The sequence below is a fragment of the Schistocerca cancellata genome, chromosome 4, assembly GCF_023864275.1.
Source record: "Schistocerca cancellata isolate TAMUIC-IGC-003103 chromosome 4, iqSchCanc2.1, whole genome shotgun sequence".
Lineage (NCBI taxonomy): Eukaryota > Metazoa > Arthropoda > Insecta > Orthoptera > Acrididae > Schistocerca > Schistocerca cancellata.
This window is the reverse complement of record NC_064629.1, coordinates 17,237,151-17,258,239: the sequence shown is the minus strand read 5'-3', so window position 1 is coordinate 17,258,239 and position 21,089 is coordinate 17,237,151. Positions and strand designations below refer to the sequence as shown.

The 21,089-nt window shown below is 39.8% G+C and overlaps 1 protein-coding gene across 1 annotated transcript in view; it reads left to right on the top strand.

Moving 5' to 3' along the window:
- LOC126183565 (PH-interacting protein) overlaps positions 1-16,683 on the top strand; it is a 273,245-nt gene extending 256,562 nt beyond the window's left edge. The window contains exons 25-28 of the mRNA XM_049925643.1: positions 2,308-2,488; positions 5,171-5,363; positions 8,449-8,562; positions 11,084-16,683. Coding sequence (XP_049781600.1) covers positions 2,308-2,488; positions 5,171-5,363; positions 8,449-8,562; positions 11,084-12,174 — 1,579 coding nt within the window. The 3' untranslated portion in view covers positions 12,175-16,683. The remainder of the gene's footprint in view (positions 1-2,307; positions 2,489-5,170; positions 5,364-8,448; positions 8,563-11,083) is intronic.
- The last annotated feature ends 4,406 nt before the right edge of the window (positions 16,684-21,089 follow it).

The window sequence follows — 21,089 nt, the reverse complement described above, 5'->3', positions numbered from 1 at the left end:
GGTGATTACTTTTGAATAAAGACTTCAATTATACTCACACAAGAACTACTGGAGGGATTTTGATACATTGTTCACTAATAGATAGACTGATTCATGAGGAAGGTGTGCGTATTTAATTTATTACAGCTATAGCAGACAAGTCATCCTGCCTCAGATACTATCCATACAAAGCTGAGGCAGGTTGCGGATGTAATGTAATATTGCTAGTTGAATAAAATCATAGTTGTGATAAAAAATACAAATCCTTAACCTCAGTAAAAAAATTACTTATTACTATTGTTTGCCACAATGTTCACATTTCTCACTTCAAGCTTTATTGAACTGCAAGTCATTGTCTTGTTTCAATTTTTGATTTTAGTTCCCACTAATTGAAATAACAGTTTTTGAGAAAGAAACACAATATTGATTGCCTGCTTGGACAAAGAACTACACTGTGCTGTTGTTTGCTCACCTCACCCCTCCACACTGAAATCACACTCAGCGGATGAACAGACACCCCACTTTTTCTCCAGTCAGTTGACAATTGATGGTTTGTGAGATATCACAGTTACTGATAGTCTGCATCGAGCAGTTATATGTGCCACTGATGCATCGTATATATGGATCATGATAACTCCATCAGCATCAGCTAAGGCCTAAATGTGGCACATTGAAACACCAAAACTGCTAACTACACAATAAGTAAGATTATAAGGACGGCTATAGGCATTTCATTTTCTTAAAATAGTGAATGGCTGTGTTCTCCCAGACTTCCAGTCAAAAGGATGGACATACAAAAACTTGATGCACTGTTGTTTGAATGTCAAGGACTGATGCAGAGTGATTATTAGATATATTGGACTGTAGTTATGTGGTATTTCAGTTCTGTCGGAAATCTCATCTAGCGTTCTTGGGGCTTCTTTGTTGTTTGATGGAATGCAGTAATCTCAGCTTTATTTATAGAAGTAATCACTCAATTTCGTCAGAGCACTTGTCAGCATATTCTCATAGTGTGTAAGATCTTGATTGTGGAATTCCAATGCTAGGTGTCTGCATACTAGATTTTCATAGAGTCTGTGTCTGGCATGCCATGGATATACAGGTTAAACTGAATGGGGGCCAGAAGTTATCCCTCAAGTAGGCCATTATTTAAGAGTCCTCCATCTGCTAGCTTGTCCATTCAGGAATACCTGAAAGTTCCTGTCAGAGAACATGCTGTACATTGGAAACACCAATGTTGGGAGGATTTCAATAAACTTAGACATTGTTGATTCCCTCCACATAATGTCTTAAATTGCTGTAAGATCCATAACAACTGCCACCAATCTGAGAGCTCAATGAAATCCAGCTTCTATTAGAGTTATCAATGTTAACACCTGGTCACAAGAGCTCTGATGTTTTCTAAAGCCACTTGTTTGATGGGAATGAGTTGATCATTGACCTCTTGAAAGCAACTCAGAATAAGCCTTTCCATTATCTTACACATCGTGCTGAGTAGTGACACCAGTCAGTAGTAAGAATCATTGCTTCTGCTTTCTTATATGGATGTTAAAATCACCAATATACACAACTGGGCAACTAAAGGATCTTAGAGGTTTGGCCAGCTGAGTTGCAGAGGTTTGTAAATATTTCCAGCAGTGGTGTGGCCAGTCTCTACAGTCAAAATAAAACATTTGCTGTCCTGTCTTGATAAGTTATTTTGCAATCATTAAGATGGAACCTGACATGTTGCAATGCCATATTGTTAATCATTTACGGCCCAATCAGAACATATTCATATTTCTGTAATTATTTGTATTGTCCTTCCTTTGGTGTGGGTCTCCTGTATTGCTGTAATATCTACAGTATTCTGCAGCATCAGGCCTGAGAGATATTGACACTTACCGGATGAAACCACTTCAGTGTCCAAGTGTGGACAGTTGTATGATGTCACTGTATATGAGTAAAAACAAAAACTCATTACAAGCTACAGATGTGATTGTAATTTGTGGCCTTTGGAAGTTACATTTAAAATTACTTCACTTATCAGGCCGACACAGTTGAGATATAATTATTATAAAAGAGAGCAATTGTGTGTCACATATTTGTTACTAATATCACTATACTAAACATACAAATACACATTTATATCAGACTCAGATTGTTAATTTAAAAAAAAAAAAGACTTAGAAAAGCAACTACAGTATTTCATACTCCACAATTAGTTCTCTCATGAATGCAGGACTGTTCATGACAGTCTTTTAAACCAGGCAACTAACTTGCATTAGTTTGTTTCCTGCTGACAGGTTGCTTGCATTCATTACTGATTTTATTGTTTTCTGTGTTTAGGGAACCTGTGGATGCTTTGGAGCATCCAGATTATTATCAAGTTATTGATACACCTATGGATCTAAGAACTGTGAAAGAGGATCTTTTGGGTGGAAACTACCAAAGTCCTCTTGAATTTGCCAAAGATGTGAGACTCATTTTCTCTAACTCCAAGAATTACAACACTAATAATAAATCAAGGGTAGGTATGAATTTCTACCAAATCACCAACTTGCTTTAGCAGAAACATGAACAACCATATATTCTCATATATAGTACATGAATTTATTATTAATAGTTATGTTCTTCACACAGTTATAATATGTGCCTTATGTAATATAGAATGGAATCTGTGAATGATCTGATGCAAAATAACTCACAATTACAATAAAGTTTCCCTCAATCCTAAGGCTTGCACAAACACTGTATTACTTTTATCACATGTGGTTCTATCGTAGACAAAGTGTGTTCATGTTGCCCCAATCTGTAATCTGCCCTGATTTATCAGTTATTGGTGCACATACACTGTAATGTGAAGTCAACCGTATTCTCATACAAAGTTTATCATTTTGCCATGTGTTTATTATAAAAATGAAGAAGAATTACAAATAAATGCGCAAAACTACTTCTGGAGGTAAGAAGAAGACAAAAACAGGAAATGTGCAAAAGATGAGGGTAAAATTAGAGGGGGAGGCAGAAGGACTGAACACCCCTCAGAGGTGTAATCAGGATTGAAAAGTGGTGTGGGCTTGTAATTAATATATGGTACTCAGGTTTAGAAAAAGAAACCGTATCAGTTTATTTACTCATAGGGTTTACCTGGCGAGGATTGCCAGAGGATGAGAGATGACAACTCCAGTGGTCCTAGACCCATCCCAAAGGAGAAGGGAAAATTCAGAGGTGAAGGAACTGTCTGCTGTAGGCTGCAGCTCAGAACATGAGTGAGAGATGTTTTTCAGCTGTGGTTTTGAGTGCCCTCAGTCTTAAAAGTCAGGTGATCTCGCGACGTGATTCGATCAGCGAGGCAGCTTTGTTGACGACATTACGGCCTTTTCTGGTGTGAACCAATCGATTTTTGTTGCATCAGCTGCAAGGTGACAGACAAAATATGTGCACGCTTTGTAAAATTTAAATAATATAAATTACTTGCATTCAGGGTCTAGGGGCAACTTGTACATCTTGTTCTCCCTCCCTGACAGAATTCACCACAGATGAACTCTACAATCTCAGTGGGTTCATAAATCTAGGGGATAACAATGTCTCATTTTCATTTAGCAATGCAATATTTTAATTTCATTTGAAAATTCAAATCTTGGAATGTGACTATGATTGTTATGTCATCATGTGGTGATCACAGTTGTCGACACAGGACTGCGATGCCAGTGGCGTTACAAAGGTAGCCAAAGATGTTTTCAGAGACAGTTTAAAAACGTTAAAAAGTGTAAAAAAACTGAAAATACATTGATGTTCAGAAGGCACCAAGTCAACTACAGCAACACCTCAATTTAACAAACTCACTTTTTAAGGAAATCCCATTTTAATGGTTGTTTCCGTTGGTCCGGGAGAAACTCCCATAAGAACAATGTTATTCTTCCCCGCTTTTAATGGATCACACTTTAAGAAAATGTCTACTTTTAATGAATAAACATAAAACATTCTGCAAATTAAAATCCATTTTTATGTAATTCTTAACGTGTCCGAATGACGTCGTCTTCTAGTCACAACGTTTCAATGGATTGCAGATCCATCATCTTCAGGCGAAGATTATGGATACACAATCCATTGAAACATTGCGACTAGAAGATGACGCCACTCGGCTGATAAAGTGTGAAGATTTCATAGCTGAAATACAATGAGAAAGCCTGAAATCGCATATATGTCCAAATGAGTTTCTGATTTTTTTCAGTTTTACACTGGTCCTACTTTGTGTCATGTGACGGCAGTATATGGTAATCGATTCTTTCAGTTGACACGTATCTAGGTCAAATTCCTTTGTAACGAAACCAGAAAAGGTGTCGAACAAGTCGGAAAGTGATTTCTATCCTGCCTACCCTGCGATTCTGGTCACGTGATCTGACATCCCCGTACACAGAGCACGAACCATGACACAGATATGACAAATTGGTACACGAGCCATGAGCACATGAGCAATTAAATTAGGGATAGCTGTTGTACTGGAGAGTAAGTGCTCTTGTCACCATAAGGATTGGAGTGTTTCAGTGGCTGAGAGCAGTGACAGAACATGCTGCCAAGCCCAACATGCTCTGTTTCAGTAGCGGCTTCACAACCTCTGCTATGTCAATCCTTTCTCCCCCCCCCCCCCCCCAAATACTAACTTCTCTGAATAATGTAGATGGAATTGTTCTTGTAACACATCTTTTGATCCCGTGTCTCAATCTCTGCTAGCCTCCCTCCCACACCCACCTTCACCACTGCCCCAGGACCCCAACTTCACTCATCCTGCATACACACCTTCTTCCCTGTAATGTAACCCTCCTCTAATCAGTGTGTCCCTCCCAATCCATTCTTACAGATCATCGGGCACTGTGCACAATTCCCCTTTCTTGCTGCCAGATTGAGCTGACTGGTGCCAGTGTCACATTACTGTCATGTGCATTTGCTGTCTGTCCTCTCACATTCCTATCCTATGCATAGGATTTGTCCAAAACCTAACCAAGTTCTCAGTCTTGTTTACATGTGTTTGGATGACTCAGCACCTGTACTGTTTGTTATTTACATTTTTTAGGTACGTGCTCCTCTCTTGTTTTCCATCTGATTTTGTAGTTGTCTGGAACTGTTGCGATTTTCTCCCTTATAATACAGTTTCATACTTCTGTTGGAATACGCTTTCATTTAGTTGAACTACATCATTTCATATTTTCAGATATACTGCATGACTGTTCGTTTATCAGCAATGTTTGAAGATCGTATGGAAAGAATAATATTAAACTGGAAGTCAGCAAGACGGCGTGAATTGTCAGAGAAAAGAGAAACTTTGGAAATAAAACCACTCATACCTGTTACAGGTGTGACAACACGTAGAGCGACAAACTGTTTGAAAGCTGTGAATGGGGCTGGTAAGTATTCAGTAGTTTCTTAACCATATAGTACACTGAGAACCTGTGATTCCTTAAATGATATTGTACCAGTTGTACGCTACAGGTAGACACTCATTTGTACTTTTTAATAAAGCCAGTTGTTTAAAAACCTTTTCCATATATAAAAATTGTTGTGACAGTTTTTAAATTAATGTAGAGGACAATTGACTTTTGCTATTGAAAAATGAGTGTTCATAAAATTTGAAAAACCACAGTAACTAATATTACAACAAATTCTGTTCAATGATGTAATTCACATCTACATCTATGTGTCAGTACTCCAAAAGTCACTGCGGCATGTGTGAAAGAGGGTATGTAGTAAGTTATGGCCATTATCTGCAACAAGTATATAAATATTTGTCTTATAAAAAAGAAGAGAAAATAATGAATTGCAACAATAAACACATGTTTCTGTTTGTAAAAAAAGTAGGGTGTATAATGTTTAGTAGCATTTCTCTCCTTTCCTATCCCTTTATAAAATGATGCATGAGAAGAAGATTGTTACGACACTTGGATATAAGTAGAGAGATACCTCTCCCTCACCCCCTTCCCCATTTTATTTCAACGTATTAATATTTCAGACTACTGGAAGGTACCCATTGATTACCTGGACAAATGTTCACCTGTTGTGACCCTCACTTTGGGCAACAACATTTATTAAATTGTGTAACAAGGAAATAACAAGTTAGACCAAGAATTGAGCATAAACAGTTCTTGGTGGAATATTCATCAGAGTCATGATGGAAAAGATTCAGAGTTTTCAGTTATTAAAACATCCATTGTGGATTTATTTATTATTATTCCAGTTAATGTCAGTGTGCCATCTGTCTTCCCTACAGCTATATTTATGTGATTTTTTTCACCATTAAATCTCTCCCAATAGATAACCTAACATTTGATAGTTTTGACAGTCCAGTAATGTCTTCACAGTGTTCTAATCAAACAATATTTCATATTTCCATCTGGTTACATGCGTGACATGTTGAGTCATTTTGCCAGTTTTTGCACCAAACATTGATCTTCCCATTCACATGTCACAGCAATTTTCTATCTGACTTACAACAATATTTGGAATACCCGTACACTGTTTCATATATGGAAAAAAAAGCTTTAGACTCCATTCCTCACAAGCATCTTCTAACCAAACTGCGTGCCTATGGAATATTGCCTCAGTTGTGTGACTGGATTTGTGATTTCCTGTCAGAAAGGTCACAGTTCATAGTAATAGATGGAAAGTCATCAAGTAAAACAGAAGTAATATCCAGCATTCCCCAAGGAAGTGTTATAGACCCTCTATTGTACCTGATCTATATTAATGACATAGGGGACAATCTGAGTAGCTTTCTTAGATTGTTTGCAGACGATGCTGTCATTTACCATCTTGTAAAGTCATTAGATGACCAAAACCAATTGCAAAATGACTTGCATAAGATATTTGTATGGTGCGAAAAGTGGCAATTGACCCTGGACAAAGAAAAGTGTGAAGTTATTCACATAAGTACTAAGAGACATCCACTAAATTTCAATTTATGCAATAAGTCACACAAATCTGAAGGCTGTATATTCAATTAAATACTTAGGAGACTCTTTACACCATCCTTGTCCTCTTTACACCATCCTTGTCCACCCTATTCTGGATTATTGCTGTGTGGCGTGGGATCCGCATCAGGTGGGACTGATGGATGACATCAAAAAGTTCAAAGAAGGGCAGTTCATTTTGTATTATCTTGAAATAGAGAAGATAGTACCACAGACATGATACATGAATGGGAGTGGCAATCATTAAAACAAAGGCATTTTTCGTTGCGACAGAATCTTCTCATGAAATTTCAATCACCAGTTTACCCCTCCGATTCTGAAAACATTCTGTTGGCACCCACCTACATAGGGAGAAATGATCATCATGACAAAATAAAAGAAATCAGGGCTCGCACAGAAAAATTTAAGTGTTCGTTTTTCCCTCTCCCTGTTAGAGAGTGGAACGTTAGAGAGACAGCTTGAAGGTGGTTCATTGAACCCTCTGCCAGGCACTTTATTGTGATTAGCAGAGTAATCACGTAGATGTAGAAAAAGGGCAGCAGTCCTGCTTGGGCCCTTGGCTGATTATGGCAATGTTAAATCGGCATACACCATTTTATCTGTGGTCTGGTGCAGGACTGCTGACAGATGTTTTGAAGTAGTTGCAAACATAATACATTGCACAGTACTGCATTACTTGAATACAGGCACTAGTAGGAGCATTTGACGTACTTCGATCATTCTAAAGAAAACTGATTTTTAAAATGATCTCTGTGGACGTAAAGCATTAAGTCAGATATTTGATATCTATTGCTGTCAACAATTTTATGATTCTCACAGAACATCCAGATGCACATCTAGTTCTTTAGTTGCATTGTAGCTGAGGGGTGTGGCCCAATTCACAAATTCATAACTGAAATGGAATCCAAACATTACTTTCAATATAGAGGTTGCTGCTCATGATCTGTTCACTGTTGTTGCAGCCATGTAAATTTTAGTCTGTTATGCTCCATTGGGCTTCTTTGTGCAGTGTTAAAGCTGCTGCTATCCAACTTCTCACCCCCCCCCCCCCTCCCTTTTCTGTCCTCTGCCCTCTGTTATTCATTTAGATGACGCCAAAATGGTTAGGAAGAAAAATAATTTTTATACAGTTTGTAGAGTCATGTTTGACTATTTGTGAGAATGATATCAGCTGACCTTCCTGTTATAATCTAATTACACATTTTGTCAGTTTTATGGAACAATACTGAAAATTTGTATTTTGAACATTCATAGATTGTAGTGTTACATTAGACATAGAGTGCTATAACATAACCAGCTAAAAGAAAATTCTGGATGAAGACTTCTCTTGCAGGGTATTATTTCCCAGTGTACAGTTAGACCAGTTTATTGCCCTTCTGATCAATTATGACTGATTACATAAATATTATGCATGTAATTACTAAGTCATTTTAGTGAGAATATTTAATTCAGTTCTTACAGTACTATAAAAAGTTGTTCCATCACTTTATGTGAACTGCTTCTGTATATATTCTAAATGTTTTAGGCACCTCAAGGGAGCTAAACAATGACAGTGAAGATAGTGATACAGGGAGTGAAGTGGAAGAAAAAGTTAAAAAGCCAATAACAAGAAAAGCAGCTGCCCATAAAAAGCCTCAAGGTATATTAATTGAACTTGTATGGTAGCAACAGGAAAGCTTAGTTCAAGCCATGCATATAATGTCATTTCTATTCCTGAGAAGAGACTGTTCATGTAATGTTTCATATAGATACAAGGGGCATTAAATAAGTAATGCAACACTTTTTTTGTGAAAGCAGTTTAGTTTTATTCAGGATTGCAATAAACCATACTATTCCTCACTCCTTTGGCTACAAAACCGTATTTTTCAACATTATCTCCACTTAATGCGACTGCCATACACCACTGTACTGGGAGGGCCTGTATGCTCGCATGGTACCACTCTACTGGCCAATGTTGGAACCAATGTCTTGCTGCATCAGTAACCTCCCTATCATCCATCCACTGCTTCCCACTGAGTGCATCCTTCATTCGGCCAAACAGATGGAAACTGGAAGGTGCAAGATCTGTGGGTGGATGAGGAAGAACAGTGCAGTGCTCGTTATTGTCTTCCATTAGGTGGCTGAAAACCCAGTGGGCACACCCCTTAGAGCACCCCAATTGGTGGACAAGTGTGTTGGCACTACTAACAGAGGCGTCCAGTTGTGCAGCAAGGTGTTCAACTGTGATCTATTGATTGCCTCAGATGAAAGTGTTTGAATGTTCCAACATTGCAGGAGTCGCAGCGGTGTACTCCTGGCAGGCATTCGGGAGATTGGACAGGTTTTGTGCAACTTTGGTGTAATAATGACAGATGTTTCACCCAACAACTCACTGTACTTTTGTTCACTGCCAGGTATCCATAGACATTCTGCAAGTGCCTATGAATACCTGTAATGCTCTGGTTTTCCACCAGAAGAACCTCAATGACAGCTCTCATCTTGGAAATCACCCCCTATACAGATGCTATTTTGAAGACTGTGTATAGTGGTGCCACCTTTTGGAACTTCATGAAACCTGATGAGCTGGTCCAACCAAAAATTCCACATTTTTCAACCAAAACTGGCCAAGAAAAAAAGTGTGTTGCATTACTTATTGAACACCCTTGTATAATTTCAATTTTGAAGACGCAGCTCTACTTCTAACATAAATGGCACTTAAACATGACAGGATGTTATAGTTATTCGTTACTAAGTAATACCATTCGCATCACACATGCTCCCCCCCCCCCCCCAACTGCGCTGCTCTCCTCTGCCCCATCACACCACCTCTCCTCTCCCATGCCCTCAGTTCTCCCTTGCCCCTCACATGTCCTCTTCCATCCCCCACTCTCATCATCCCTCCCACACACCTGACTATCACTCCCTGCCACACATCCACTCTCCCTGCCATCTGCCTCTCATCACACCACCCTGTCCTTTGCCTGTTCTCTCACCCACACCCTACTATTTCTCTCCACCCCATGCGCCCCTCTTCTCTCCCCCCCCCCCGCACCCCTCTTCTCTCTCCCCCCCGCGCCCCTCTTCTCTCTCCCCCCCCCCGCGCCCCTCTTCTCTCTCCCCCCCCCGCGCCCCTCTTCTCTCTCCCCCCCCGCGCCCCTCTTCTCTCTCCCCCCCGCGCCCCTCTTCTCTCTCCCCCCCGCGCCCCTCTTCTCTCTCCCCCCCGCGCCCCTCTTCTCTCTCCCCCCCGCGCCCCTCTTCTCTCTCCACCCCGCGCCCCTCTTCTCTCTCCACCCCGCGCCCCTCTTCTCTCTCCACCCCGCGCCCCTCTTCTCTCTCCACCCCGCGCCCCTCTTCTCTCTCCCCCCCGCGCCCCTCTTCTCTCTCCCCCCCGCGCCCCTCTTCTCTCTCCCCCCCGCGCCCCTCTTCTCTCTCCCCCCCGCGCCCCTCTTCTCTCTCCCCCCCGCGCCCCTCTTCTCTCTCCCCCCGCGCCCCTCTTCTCTCTCCCCCCCGCGACCCTCTTCTCTCTCCCCCCCGCGCCCCTCTTCTCTCTCCCCCCCGCGCCCCTCTTCTCTCTCCCCCCCGCGCCCCTCTTCTCTCTCCCCCCCGCGCCCCTCTTCTCTCTCCCCCCCGCGCCCCTCTTCTCTCTCCCCCCCGCGCCCCTCTTCTCTCTCCCCCCCGCGCCCCTCTTCTCTCTCCCCCCCGCGCCCCTCTTCTCTCTCCCCCCCGCGCCCCTCTTCTCTCTCCCCCCCGCGCCCCTCTTCTCTCTCCCCCCCGCGCCCCTCTTCTCTCTCCCCCCCCGCGCCCCTCTTCTCTCTCCCCCCCCGCGCCCCTCTTCTCACACCCCGCCCCCCGCTCCCGTCCCCTCTCGCCCCCCCCCGCACCCGTCCCCTCTCCCCCGCGCCCTTTTCCCCACCCCATGCCCTCTCCCTCTCTTACTCTTTCTCTTCTTCCTGCACTCACACATGTTTGTTCTACAACTTCTCCTTCCCCCACTGGTTACCATTTGCTCTTAAATCCTCAGTATTTGATTACTAGCTGTGAAGTGCCATTCTCAGGTCAGTTACTTTGGTATCAACATAAAGAAAATTGTTATTTTCTATGTTGCTGTGTGTATAGACATTTTACTTAAATATTACAGTGCGTTATGGTTGCAGTAGTTTAAAGCTGATGATTTCTTATAGGTGGAGAGGCTGTCACAAATGGACATATACGCAGTAAATCTTCATCTCATCCTGCAATACGTTTGAAAATAAATTTCCAGAATGTTAAAACTGGAAGTGAATCAGATAGTGAGAGCAGAAGCAGAAGCAAGAGCAATAGTAGCAGCGGTAGTGGTAGCGGTGGCGGAGGCGGAGGTGGAGGTGGTGGCACTGGTGTTGGCGGAGGCGGCGGTGGTGGCGGTGGCGGCGGCGGCGGCGGCGGCGGCGGTGGCAGCGGCAGCAGTAGCAGCAGCAGTAGCAGTAGCAGTAGCAGCAGCAGCAGCAGCAGTGGAAGTAGCAGCAAAAATGACAGCAGCAGTAGCAGTAACGGCAGCACCAACAGTACTGCTAGTAGCTCTAGCAGCAGTGACAGCACTAATAAAAGTAACACTGCTAGCACAAGTACTGCTAGTAGTAAGAAGAAGAAAACAAAAAATGATAGGAAAAATAACAACATTAACAGAAGTAGTAGCAGCACTAGTAGCCAGTCATCTAGGAAACTTGCAAGTCTCCGTATTACTAAAACAAGAATTCAGACAAGAGGGAAGAAGAGAATGCATCCTACAGATTCTGATGACGATTATCGTGTTGTAGCTGCAACAACAAGTGTTAGATCAGTACGTACACGTAACCGGGGGCGCCAGAGAGTACACTACCAGGACCAGTTGAGTGATCGTGGACAAGGTGGTGACAGTGACAGTGAAAGTGCTAGTGTACCGATCAGGACTGCACGGAAAGTGTCCAGACGTTCCCAGCACTACCGAGAAGAAACTGATGACAGTGATGACCGCATCGAGCCCCGGAGATCGACGCGACCTCACAAGCGGCGTTATCTTAATGATGCTGCTAAAAGTGATGGAGGAAGCAGTGAGGGTACAGACGGAGTGCGGAACTTGCGACCCTCATTGCGAACTCCAGCTGTGCGACGCCCGAGGCGGCGAGCCGTCTCTTCTGCACATTATGCTGAAGACAGTGGTGCAGAGAGCTCAGATCACACACCTGCTGTTAGTGTCAGTAGCAGAGGACGAGTTCGTAAGCTGACTCCTAGAGCACGGGCTCTTTTTGCCAAATAGCAGTGGGTGCACACCGGCGCCGGCGTGAGTTCCCGTGGACGCTTGCGGAGATTAACTGTTAAGGCGCAAGCGCTGTTGGGTGAATAGTATTAGCTCTCGTCCTGTGTGTCTGGTGTGCTATGTTTGCATGAAAACTGCATCCTGTATGGTTGTGGGTATTATGACATATGCTACAGCTGTCTTGAATGGCAAGTTGTGATTACTTGTCACTGGTGTTGATACCTGTCCGATATGATAGGTCTGTTACAGTATAGTCACTGTCTGTTTTCGTATTGTTTGCACATATTTAATGTTACCCTTTTTCTAGTGCAAACATATATTTGGTACTGTGTACCACCATTTGCACACTGTGTACATATTATTGCTTGTATTGGTGGATCTCATATAACATTAAGAGACAGATAACATGGCGTTGAATACTGTTAGCACACTGCAGTTGTGTGAAACTGGATTTTGCACACACTATTATTTATGTAAAGTAAAATGGATCTATTCACAGCCAGTTAGTGGCTATGAGGAAACTTGTACTGGAGTTTTAAAAGAACAAAGAGCTGGCACTGCAATTTATCCCTTCAGAAGCCGTGCAGCATGTGTTAAATGGGGTTTCAACAATAGAATTCAGTCCTAATACAGTACACATTCTGTATTGAAAACTGAAAGTTGTTTCCAAATGCATTAAATTTCCAAATGCATTAAATTTCATGTCAATGCTCTTTCAGAGGAATGTTTGACTGAATCAGTTTGTCTCTGACTGAAATTTGGAGTGAGTAACATGTACATATTCCCACAAATAATTTAGTTTTAAGCAAGTAATTTATATTAATTACAAAGTATTTTAGATATAAAAATATATTTTTCATGTTGAACTTATTTAAAATAGTATGGAAGACGATTTATGAAGGAAAAAGTGAATTGAGTGTTCCATTTCTCTGTGAGCGATAATTTTCACTGCCAGAATCATTCCCCATATTGAAAAGACTATTTATTAGTAATCTCATGACACTGAAGTATCCTATTGGGGTACTGTACGATGTATGAGCTACGCAATAAAGATCACAAATACTGCTACCAGCTACTGTTTTAATTTATTTTACTCAGTAATTTTCAGGAAGTATGCTTTTGTTTTAGGTATGGTCACACTTTTAAGCTTATAATGTATTTTGGACTGTACACCTCCCATCCTAGTATTCACCTTTCAAAAGCTGGAAAAACTTTAATGAATGCACAACTTTGTGTAAAGTTGTGTTGTTTCAGGAAATGTAGTGTAGTGATAATAAGCTTGTCTAGAATGAAACAAGGTATATCTGGGAACAAACTTGGAGAGATCATGTGGTTAGACAAATTAATACATGACAAAAATTCACTATATAGCTTGCACTAGCAACCATTGAATGACAGTACCATAACCTTTGTGTCCATCACCTAATTTCTAGAATACAAGTGACATATTTCTAGACTCCAGCTGTTGTCTTAAACTGCTGCAGGTCAGTGACAGAATAGCTTCATATATAAGACGAAATTGAGTTTTATTATTTATTCTTCACTGAAATAAGTCCATCGTTCAGTTACTCAGTACAAGTTAAGTATCAAATCCCCAAAAATCCATGGTTAAAATAAGATTTCCTCTGATCTGAATAAAGCTTCAGAACTTCTTGACCGTAAACGGCGCAGGAGGAACAAGGGAGGGAGGAAGAAGAATGTGACACTTGGAATGAATTCAATTTTTGAAAATATATATTTTAAGTTGAATGGAAATTTTACTGGTGGCAGCATTTGAGAAATTTATTGCATGATATTTGTGATTAGGAATGGAGAGAGGCATGTTGAAGATCTTTCATGATTCATTGTAGATAACTTTCAATTAGAAAATTAATTTTTATTTTTGGGACGGTACGTATTAATCTTCAGTGAAGTAGCAAATACCCCACAGGACAAAAAATTGCCATATGTTGCTCTCTTTTATAGTCTCAAATTCATTAATGTTCATAAGATTAATCTTGTTTGCATAATTTTCCTATATAGTCAACCAAAAGTGGATATAGATATTGTGATGTGTCTGTCATACATAATTTTACCAGACCTTTTTTTAAAATGTGCCTAGTGTTTTTATCCCACCCTTTAATGACTAGAAATGTGTTGGTGTGACTACCTATTGTAAGTCAACATTTTTGCACTCGAGTATCTTGAAATTTATTTTGCATTATTTTGAGTGTATATAACAAAAATATGATACCTTGTTGTGCTCAGATCATGTTCTGATAGTTTCTTGGTGTAATATAAATGTCTTGCTATGGCATCAGTGTTTTGGTGACAAGGGAGTGGAAGCCAACCATATGATGTACTTAGCAGTGGAGATCACGTGGTAACTAATTGTTATTGCAGTCAGTTGACTATTGCATGGTCTTCAGAGCCAGATGGCAGGGTTCCCTTTTTTTTTGTCTAGAGAGGGAACAGCTTCCTACAATTGTTTCAGAAAGGAAAGTGTTCAGTATATGGCTGTGTAACATAAAAAAATGCAATTGAATTTCTGCTTACTGAATGCTATTTGACTGATTTACAAGCATTGAAGGCTGCAGCGCTACCTTCCAGTGGGAACAGTTCTTCAAAAATAATGAAATTATTTTTTTTCATATAGTCAGAATTTTATGCAGTATTTGTGCCAGTATTTTATCTGTCCTTGGTAGTTATTTGAAACCTTTCTTATCGGAAATTCACTGTTCATCTCAATATTTTAGTATTCATTTTGGCTCTTAACAAGTGCCAAACTAGACCATTTTTGTGAAGTGGAATCATATTTCATCATAACAATTACATTTTCATTGTATATGTACACTGAACATTATCATAATACAAGAAATAGTAATGTGCATATTTCTGATAAGCAGTCCATTACAAAATAACTAGCTGGTTTTTAGTAGAATTGAGTAGTTCTGCTTGCTTAAGAACGTTACGGAGACCTAATGTCGATTTGATGTGGATCTACTGACAGGGAGGATGCATCATTGAACAAGATGTGTGTTTCATACTACAACTGAATGCGTGTTGTCTTGATTCAGGACAGAGCAAATGAGAAATCAGTGGACCTTCAAAGGAAAACATTTTTTAGGGGAGGCCACAGTGATAAAAGGTAGGGAGAATGAAAAGAAAAGTAAAAATAAGAACCAAGTAAAATTGTTTATCTAAAGCTCTGATTTTTAAGTTCTGCTCATCAAAGACTGAATAAGTACTGCAAGGATTTGCAAGGCAATGTTAAGACGATTGTAATTTGTGTGGTAGTGCACTGTTAACAGGCCTTTCAGACATAGTCGCCATAGTTTGATGGTTAATTACAGGCCACATCTGGTGCTTACAACAAATTATTTCCAGCCAAGAGAGAGTGACTTGTTAACAGTTTGTTGTCATTACCTGCTTTATTTGTGGTAGTGCCATGTTGCAGTATTGTCCACTATCTTTTGTGTTGTGAAGCTTGTATGTTCTTTAAAGTTCACCTATTTAATATATCCATGAGAGATTAAAAAGTGGAACAGATGTTACAGTAACATTATTGTCCATTATATTAATCATATGAATAAATGATAGCACAGATCTAGCAGAATAATATGGGAGATTTGTTGGTACAAATTATCAGAAAAAGATTAGCACTTGAGAATGCTGACACAATTAATTCAGGAACGGACTTATTTGTGCCTTATCTAAAATAAAACTTTTCTTCATGTCTTGCAATTGCATTTTACAAGTGATCTTAATTTCAAGTTTTATAATTATGGATGACTTCTGAGATACCAAAGTATTTTGACCAAAGGAAGAATAGTTTAAATTATTATTACTATTGATAGGAAGAATACTTAAGTAAGCTCTCACCTTCTTTGGTAGTTGTGACTGAACACAACGTAAGCTGTCTCTTCAGTCCAAATGACTGATACACGACTAACATGCTAATGTACAGTGTGTGTTTAATTTCTCAGCCAGGACCTGTTTAATTGTTTGCACAGTAGTAATGAAACTGAGGCCATTGTTTCCATCTTCTCTCATTGCAGTACTAATTACACAGCATGGCCTTTTGTGTGCAATTGCCATAATTTTCAAAGACTGTGGTATGTGTCTTGAAATAAGCTGCTAAATTTACACAATTTCTGAAATGACACTCTGTGTCAAAGAGAGATATATGTAAAACAAGCAAGGAAACAATTAACTACAACTTAAATCTTTTTGTGCTAGGATGTGAAGTTAAATCAAGAATCTTGGATGTTTATTAGTAACATATTTTACTAGTGATCTTTGCTGCAGGTAGGCAGTGAAATTTAAATTCCAATATTTTCTGGATCTTAGAAACAATCACATGTGTCTGTGACTGAGTGGTATAGGATGTTTCTTGTGTTTTATGAAATACACAACATATTTTTTTCTACTTGTTTTGTTATTCATAGAAGCTCGACTAGAGCCAGTTCTTTTTATGTTAGTTTCATGACCAATTGTACAACTAAACATAAATATTAACTTTTTTCATAACTATTTTTTCACTTATCTTTTTCAAATTTACGGTATCTGTTGCAGGATACTATGTTGAAACATATATTTATATGTAACCATTGTGTTATTTTTTTATAAAGGACTTTTAAGGTTGAGGCAGTCAGAATTATCCTTAATTCCTCCTTTCACCTTTACACACATAGCTGTCTCGATTCAGATGTAGTTCATGACTGTTTGTGGACCCATTTTTCACCGTGGATAATATTACTGAAAGATTTACAACAGCTTTTCAGATTCTTTTTTTAAATGATGCTGTTGCTATATCGCACTTTTTAGTTCATGCCCGAACATTTTTCTGGTCTATAGGAAAGTATAGGTTATAGCCAACACCAGAAAGAAAACTGGCTTCATCTGTTACTGAATATACTGAGTTATAAATTAAAGGAGACAGAAGAGGGAATGTGCTCCAGTCTGCTCTTGAACACAATTAGCTACCAATGGCATCAACTAACCATAGAGCTCTGCACTACTTAACTGGTATTTTAAATGTAGTTTTCATGAGTGCTTTGGCAGCAAATCTAGCCAACTGATATGTATCTCACTGAGCTGTTGTCTTTGTTTTAGTTGAAGTTTTGCTCATCATATGTGAGGAGGTGCATACAATCTTGCATTGAGAATTATGCTCTCCTTTTGGATGATTCTAAATTCAAATGAGACACAGAAAAAACAAAGGTGCAGAAACGTCCAAGTAATTTTTAAGGGTGCAAAAGTGTATTCTCAATTATAACAGAATTGCATTTTACCAGAAAGCAGCATAGTAAATTTAGACTGTTCAGAGGTGAAATATTCAGTATTTTGGACCTAACAGTGGGGCAAAAAAGAGATCAATTAGAAATTTGGCATCAAATTCATTGATAGAGGGAAGGTAGAATATAAATTAGTATCTGCCTTCATCCTCTGTGTATGTACCAGACACATATCTAGTAACAGAAAAGATTTATTGGCCACACCATCCACCAAAGACCATTTTGAAGAATGTCTTTTACACATCATGATTTATTGAGTCAAATGACTGTCTTTCCTCAGAATATTAAATCAGCTGTATAAAATATAACAGGTTCAACTCGAGTGTTGCCCTCATGTAAAGCATAGCTCAGGATTAACAAGTTTTTGTAAAATTTCCAAGGCAGCTGTTGTGTAGTTTTATTTCAATAAACTAAATGTATGACAGCCATCCAAAAACACAACCCCTATTCTCAATTTTTGCTGAAGGTTGGACATCATAATTATCTTGGAGGCTCTCAGAAAAAGGTTCACTGATTTGTCATAGTGTGCTGTTGAGGGGAGTATGTGTCAGATTTTCTTTCATAAAAATGTGGCACCTGTAATCACATACAGAGAGAAAGCTCTACATAAGTCATTGTGGGACAGTTCTAAGGGTGACAGTTCTTTGTGTTACCCTACTGACATCTGCCATTGTGAAAATAAATACTGGCAGAATGTCATTGACAATATTGAGACATATTTGAACAATCTGCCATGAGCAACAGTGTGATCATTGAAACAACCTCAGTGTACTGATGTTACTGCTAGTCAGTAACAGTTGCCTGACAAAAGTTGTGATGTGGAGCATGTCATGTGTCACTTAACTAATGGAACTGTGAATTGCTACAAATATTCTTGTGTGATCTTACAAATGAATAAAGTTTACTTTCTGGGCTCCTCTCATTAGTGGTTGGCAGTAGCCCATTATTGCAAAACATGTTTTAACAGGAACTTGCAGGTTTATCATGGATCAGTAATTCCCCAGTTCTCATATGTTTCCATTTAAATATGTTAATCATTCACAATTCCTTCAATTTATCTTTCTGTAACCAATAAACCCAAAATGGTGATAATTTTTCTGATGTGTTATTGTTACTCAAAAATGTAGTTATCCAATGGCCTATCCCAGGAACTTCATTACTGTATTTTAACCTGTAGTATCATGGACTCAAAAGTTTCAAAACACTTATCCATAAAATGATATTAGATTTGTTGCATTTGTATTATTTTTACTGACAATTGATGTTCGAAGTTAAAAATTGTGTGGTTACCCCTATGAGAAATTTGGTCTGATAACTGCTTGTGGTATTTTGTATCTTACAAAGACTTTAACAATATCAGGGCAGTTGCAATCAGGGTGGAGAAGAGCAGTCTGTGGGTACACTGTACTTCAGTGGAGGGATTCATCAGTCGGAGACCATACCCTTTTGTAACAGAAAATTGCCATTATTTTTCTTCAAAGGCATGATTTGTATGGGCCATATCCCTTTAGCAAATTGTTCCAAAATTATGCTTTCTTTCATAAGCAGAAAATATTATTTTTTTATTGATACTGGTTGTTAATTGTAATTTCTCTCTTGCCTCATCCATTTCAGTTATGATAGATTTACTTACTTTTATAAGTAGACCCCTCTGTGTCCATAAACGTGTAATTCTCAGTATATTTTACAATATGTTTCAAGTAGTGTGTTTTGAGTCATCTTATCTGACAATTTGTGGAAAGGTAAATAATTAATTTTTGTCTTGTGATTCTTCAGTTTCTTCCATCATGTGTGTTGATCAAACACTCCACGAGTGTATTGTCAGTCCATAGTGTCCAACAGGCACAGTATTTTGGCAATTAGACATGTCGCCATTGTCATGTGTATTGACGAACTGAGCTCCCGAGTGTGCATGGTTGACTTACATCCCCTCCCACCACAAGCTGTTCCCTCAGTGGTCTGTGCCAGGGGTGCGCTTTGGCAGTCACACAGACACTAGTGTTAGCGTCTTTGGTAGGGTTGATGTAGTTGCTCTATCCACCCTGGTCACCAGATCATTGTGTTTGCTGAGTTTCTTCTTAATTAGACCCTGTGCTGGTTCCCAATCCGAGCTGATTTTATATCCACAGTCCCAACTGATAAGATTATCTGTGGTGCAGATTTTGATGGCTCCTTTAACAACAGTGTCCTAGTATTTGGAAGTCTGTGCTAAAATTATAATATGTACATATTCCATTGTACAATTCTCTGACAAACAGTACTCGGCGACCGCCAGCTTTTTGGGGTACATTAGTCAAGTGTGCGGCTGTATTCGTGGCATCAATCTTTGATGGTGTGTACTATTTGTCCAATACATGTCTTGCTACATTGGCATGGAATCTAATAAACCCTGACCTTTCACAGACTGAAGTCATCTTTGACACTCCTCAATAATGCCTACTATTTATTGTCTTGTTCCCGCCCAATAAAATGTGGGTATTACTGTGGAGTGTTGAGGCTGACCTCAACCTGCAGAAGGCCGGAGTATATTAGATTCCAAGCCAATGTTGCAAGACATATATCAGATAAACAGTGGGCACCATCAAAGATCGATCTTCAATGGTGCACGTTGTTTGTCCAGTACGTTGTCTTTGCCATATTGGCACAGAATGTGATATACACTGGCCTTCTGTAGGCCAAGATCATTTTTGACACTCAATAATGCCTGTGTTTTACTGTCTTGTTCCCGCCCAATAAAACACACATTATTGGAGAGTATCAAAAATGACCTTGTTCTGCAGTAGTCCAGGGTATATCAGATGCAGTGCCAACGTGTCAGGGCATACATTAGACAAACAGTGCACACCATCAAAGATTGATGCCAAGAACACGAGCAGGACCCTTAGCTAATGTAAGTGCAGACTTCCAAATACTGGGACAGTGTCGTTAGAGCAGCCATCAAAATTCACCTCAGGGATACTCTTATCAATTGGCACTTCAACTATCATTTCAGCAAGGCTTGTGAACCATCACTGGGTCTAGTTAAGGAGACACTCAGGAAACACAATTATTTGGTGAATAGTGTGGACGGAGCAACTACATCGATGCTACCACAGGTGCCTACGCGAGGCTCTCCGTGAGTGCTGATGTGCCCCCTCAGATGCAGACCACAGAGGGAACGGCTTGTGGTGGGAGGGTATGTAAGTCATTCGTGCACCCTCAGAAGCCCAGTTCATCAATGCAGCTGACTATGGTGCCATGTCTGATTGCCAAAATATGTACTGCCACACTGATACTTCTTAGTCATAGTGATTGTTCATCTGCAGCACACACACTTATCTGGTCTGAGTAAGGTGATGCAATGGTCATGATACTAGATTTATATTAGGGAGAAGTTGGTGTAAATTTCTGTTCATCTACCCTGGTTTTGAGTTTGTGTTGGTTTCAGATCATTTGAGATAAACCATATCTGATATCCTTTTCTATTCTTGTCCAAATGCCCTGTGTCTGATGACCTATATGTTCACAGGACTTTAAACTATTCCATACTTACTTAATTACTTACTTACACTGGGTTCACTTATCTTGCAACTTTTACAGTTTGACATCCCGCTAACCTCCAACAATATGCAAGAAGACCCATTTTGTGACTATGAAGTG